This window comes from Triticum aestivum, chromosome 5A (assembly GCF_018294505.1).
Source record: "Triticum aestivum cultivar Chinese Spring chromosome 5A, IWGSC CS RefSeq v2.1, whole genome shotgun sequence".
Classification (NCBI taxonomy): domain Eukaryota; kingdom Viridiplantae; phylum Streptophyta; class Magnoliopsida; order Poales; family Poaceae; genus Triticum; species Triticum aestivum.
This window is the reverse complement of record NC_057806.1, coordinates 592,213,790-592,218,719: the sequence shown is the minus strand read 5'-3', so window position 1 is coordinate 592,218,719 and position 4,930 is coordinate 592,213,790. Positions and strand designations below refer to the sequence as shown.

The following is a 4,930-nucleotide window of genomic DNA, read 5'->3' as shown; positions in this document are numbered from 1 at the left end:
AGCTCGACCATGTGCGGGGTGTCGTCGTCCACTCGTCCTCGTCCTGCTGCTCCGAATCGAACGAACAGGTAAGGGATCGAGGAGAAGAGGAGAGGGTCTGGATCGATGGAAGGCAGGCAGAGCTCACCTCGGTGGTCGCCGCGGATCCGTGGGGGTCACCTGGGGCGCGCAGCGGAGGAGCGCCGGCGACCAGCTGCGGCCAGGGTTCTCCATCGGGACGCCGTCGCCGTACATCTCGAGGTGGACGGGACGCCGTCCCCGTACATCTCGAGGTGGACGAGACGCCGTCGCTGTACATCTCAAGGTGGACGGGACCGCCGTCGCCGTACATCTCGAGGTGGATGGGCCGGCCGTCGCCGTACATCTCGAGGTGGATGGGCCGCCATCGTCTTGGTCGCCGGGAGGCGGAGGAGAGGCAGAGGGGCCGTGGCGGCCGCTGTGGCCGTGAGTTTTGGTCTTGCCGGGGGAGAGGCGAGATTCTGGACCATGGTTCGGCCGAACCCATGGTCCACGCCGTAGGATCGCCCAGCCTTGTTGCATGTGGATGCGTGTACCATTTCAATTCAAAAAGAACCGATTAAGGCCCAATCAGCCCAAAGCCTCATTAGTCTTTCTGATTGCAACCGATTAGCCTGCACACCCCTAGGCCTCCAGAGGCTATTTTTCTTTCCTTCGTAATAATGGATGGCACACCTATCCAAACACTTTAGCACATGGGCCAATGCCCGATGAATAAAAAAAGCAATCCTCTGCTCATTCATCTGTGATACTGTTCATCTTCCAGACTGCTACATATTGCGGATGAGGAGCCCATTTTGCCCCACAACCCCTTTGCTCGCAGCATGAGAGCTCCATCCATGGCCGCGAAGAAGACACCTCTGTAGACCGACAGCACATGGCCGTTGCTCTAACTCCTGCCAGCATGGATGCGCTCTCTAACAGGTATTTACCCCGTTCAGTAGCCATCATAAAGATACCGTCTCATGTTTGATTTGCACACTTAGTTTTTTTCCCCTGAAAAAATGACTCAAACACCTGCGACCCCCTCCTTGCAGATCAAACAAAGGCGGCACCGAGCTATCAGCTTGTTCTAATCCTGGTTGTGGTGTTGTTGACTCAATCACAACGAATCCAGAGTTTTCAGAACTGCAATCTGGAAGATCGGCACCGAAGCGGAAAAGGTAGTACATTTTGATTTATTTTTCTACTGCGATTGTTTAACTATTGTTAGAAGTTTCTTTTCTGTGTTGTACGATGGTGATAACGGCATAATATATGAACTGGCAAGTGTCGTTTTGTTGTTAAGTAGTTCATTAGTGTGAACCATCAGCAAACTCCAGGTGTTGTGTGTAGATACCAGCTAGTTTTTTTTCATGGGTACTATCTTTAGACTATATTTTGCCGCCGTCAAACTTCATAAATTTCTTGGGTACATCAGGATGTTCTTGGCAAAAACTTATTTGTTCACTAAAAATACAGGTTTAGCAGAGTTTTTTAAGCATAATATGCCAAAAAAACATGTTAAAATAATATTTTTTTAGCAGAGTCTTTTTTAAGTGCACGGTGCAAGAAGGTCATGTTTTTAATACTCCAAGGTTGTTTTGTTTCTCTACATTTTTGCTGGATGAATACGTTATTGTAAACTACTCTTTAACACTTTTGCCGCAACTTGTAGTAAGCGGGAAGCGTTTGAAGGAGTAGACTACAGAATTGCCCCTTCAATAAAAAGTACGTTCCAGAAGTGTGTGGAACGCGTTGCTTTTAGGGGCGATGCAGATGTGTTTGTTCCAAGTGTTGGAACAATTTTTGATCCAAAGGATGAAGTTTATGATTTCTACAACATGTTCTCTTGGGAGTGTGGCTTTGGTATTCGCTATGGAAAGAGTAGCACTAATAGCAAAAAATACAGAACAATGCAGGACATCGTTTGCCAGTGCGCGGTATGCATCATTTTAAACTTAATTGTTTGTATGGTCTCGGTCGGTTTAGTGGTTCATACTACTTTTTTTCTGCCTATGACTCTGTGTTGTTACCATTAACACAGGGCAAAGAAGAAAGGCCAAACACAACAACATGCCGCACTGGTTGTGAAGCTCGTATAAGACTACATCGAACTGACGACCATGGATGGTATGTGACCGTTTTCATTAACAAGCACAATCACCCACTATCTGTGAAGTGTGGTGAGAAAAAACAGTGGAAATCACATAGCGTCATAAGTCCTTTAGCAAAGGATTTTATTCGTAACCTGAGGGAGAACAACATCAGATTTGATCAGATATACAACATATTAGGGTCAGGTCTTGGATCTTCTCTAGGCGTGCCTTTTAGAAAGTAGACACTGAGAACACTGTGTGCAAGCATAGCTCATGATTCTATCGCCGATGATATGGCCAAAACCACTAGTATACTTCAGGATATGAGTGCCAAAGATCCGGACTTCAAAGTTTGCGTGCAAGTAGACGGTGAAAGCAGGGTGAAAACAGTAATATGGTGTAATGGTAAAAACCGTCTAGATTATGCACATTTTGGTGAGGTGGTTACTTTCGATACCACTTACAGGACCAACCTGTATAACATGCCATTTGGGCTTTTTGTTGGTGTCAATAACCATTTCCAGTCTATTATTTTTGGTGGCGTCCTCATGATGATGAAAAGACTCCTACATTTGAGTGGGCATTTAGAAATTTTATTGACTTGATGGATGGGAAACATCCTACTACTATATTGACAGGTCAGATTATAGAAGTTGTCTTCATACATTGTCGTAGGTTATCAGGTTATACATATGCTATTATATGTTCGCCTTAGTTTGATCACTTTTCTTTTGTACTCCTACAGATCAATGCAAAGCTATGCAAAATGCTTTACGAACTACAATGCCCCACACCCGTCACAGATGGTGCAGATGGCATGTGTTAAAGGTGTTGAAAGAGAAAATTGGACATGTGTACAGCAAACATTCTGTCTTCAAGAAGGAATTCCACGCGATAGTAAATGAAGAGACAGATGTAGAATCATTTGAGTGGAGGTGGCATCAATTGATTAAAAAATACAAGCTTCAAGGGAACAAGTACCTTCGCAGGATTTTCAAATGGAGGGACATGTGGGCAATGCCATACTTCATGGGCACTTTCTGTGCCGGAATGACCAGCACGCAACGGAGCGAGAGTGCGAATCATCTCTTGAAAAAGTTCATCAGCAGATCATCCCCAATGCACTTGTTCGTTAAGCAGTACAACAAATTGCTTGAATCCAGGAGTCAGGCAGAGGACGAGGCAAACTATGTCAGCAAGCAGGTATAAAAGATCATGCATGTATTTTTTTGTATAGCATGATTAATAATCAAGCTACTATCTGATATCATTTTATTTTATCTCACGCATTTATATACTTATTCTACTGAATAACAGACACGCAGACGGCTTGTAATTGGTGCTACTATCGAGATAGATGCAGCGGCTGTGTACACGAAGGCCTTGTACGAAAAATTTTCACACGAACTTTTTAGATCTGGCTCTTTTGATGCACGCTGTTCCAAGCCTGGTCATGTCTACAAGGTCAAGTTGTCGCCGCAACTAGCCTTAACTGATTATGACAAAAAAATATTCACTGTCAAAGTGGAGGACGGTTGGGATCTTGTCACATGTGATTGTGGATTTTTTGATCATGTCGGATTGCTGTGCTGCCATTCATTAAAGGTCCTATGTCATGCGTCTCAATCTCATTTATACAGCACTATAGTAATGATTGCACATCTGACTCACAAATTTATTTTTTCAGGTCTTAGTTCAGAACAATATTGGCAAGATTCCATCAAGGAATGTAGTCAAACGATGGACTTTATGGGCAAGGGAATCAAGGCCGCTGCACCTGGCAAATGAGGGTGAATTGGGGGAGCTGTCTTCTCAAATTACGTATAGAAGAAATGTTCTGTATGTGGCTGCTATGGACCTTATCAAGGAGGCATAGTCCGGGTCTGAGTCATTCCAAACGGCGTTCGCAGCTATATGCGAGGCAAAAGAACAAATTGCAAGTAAGAAGGCTTCAGATATGCTTGTTGATACTATCGCCGAACAAGCAAATCCTGTCCGGCATACCATAACTGATATTGGGTCAGAAACCCAACTGCTTCCTCCACAACGTGTGCTGTCTAAAGGACGTCCTAGCTCCCTTCGTCCAAAGAGTCGTATGGATTATATTGTGGCTAAGAAAGCTAAAAAGCACTACGAGGACGGCCCATGCCATGCACACGAAGATACTGCCGGCCCAATGCCACCCCCTCCATCCAGAAGAAGGATTGTGAAGTGTAGTCTATGCAAGATTCCGGGGCACACAAAGGGTAATTGCACTGCTAGGGGAGTTTGAGTGCAAATGTTCAGATCAGTCAGGAATTGGGGCATCTCCTGTGGTCATGGAAGTTTATGTTAAGTGTCACTACATTGTACCTGTAGCGTCGCGGTGTGTTCATGATTTGCTAGTGTGCTTGGTGTACTATATTTTGTACTGTGTTTTTTTATATGAATCTGAACGCTCATGGATTCTTGTTCTCTTTTTTTGTGCCTCCATGCATGATGAGACATCCAGTAAGATAGGAAAGGTTTTATCTTTAGTACGTCTTCAGTAAGATAGGGAAGGTTTTCACCCAGGCCAACACTCAATGCCACTGGACGAGACATCCACGCCACCATGCTGCCCACATTCCATGGTCGTCTGGTATCACCGAAAACACGGGATTTTGCACATGATCATTGCGCTACCACCACTAGGGTCATCCCGGCAACAAAGGCCTTGACACCATCTCACCCGAGACCCGCCGCTATTCCAACCAAAAAGGAGAGTGGAAAGGCCTAGTCGTTCGCACCCATGGGCAGCCCCTAGCACAAATACCCGGTAGGGCGGCCCAAAAGCTGGCCTTCATCGACCCGTC

At 45.3% G+C, this 4,930-nt stretch overlaps 1 protein-coding gene across 2 annotated transcripts; it reads left to right on the top strand.

Annotated features, from left to right (window-relative positions):
• The first annotated feature begins 801 nt into the window (after nt 1–801).
• On the top strand, nt 802–4,550 carry LOC123107849 (protein FAR1-RELATED SEQUENCE 5-like). Of its 2 annotated transcripts, none has more exons than XM_044529756.1 (6): nt 802–942; nt 1,056–1,181; nt 1,676–1,940; nt 2,045–3,299; nt 3,414–3,701; nt 3,784–4,550. In XM_044529756.1, the coding sequence occupies exons 4-6, from the start codon at nt 2,856–2,858 to the stop codon at nt 3,970–3,972; spliced, it is 921 nt and encodes a 306-aa protein (XP_044385691.1). In that variant the 5' UTR covers nt 802–942; nt 1,056–1,181; nt 1,676–1,940; nt 2,045–2,855; the 3' UTR covers nt 3,973–4,550. Both variants share the same exon structure in this region, with proteins under 2 accessions (XP_044385691.1, XP_044385692.1).
• Nucleotides 4,551–4,930: the final 380 nt, after the last annotated feature.

Excerpts from the sequence above, each read along its gene's own strand:
- LOC123107849 (XM_044529756.1), top strand. The coding sequence starts at position 2,856 with ATGCAAAATGCTTTACGAACTACAATGCCCCACACCCGTCACAGATGG. Across the intron at positions 3,300-3,413 it reads CAAACTATGTCAGCAAGCAG|ACACGCAGACGGCTTGTAAT; the intron begins GTATAAAAGATC and ends ACTGAATAACAG. Across the intron at positions 3,702-3,783 it reads TGTGCTGCCATTCATTAAAG|GTCTTAGTTCAGAACAATAT; the intron begins GTCCTATGTCAT and ends TTATTTTTTCAG.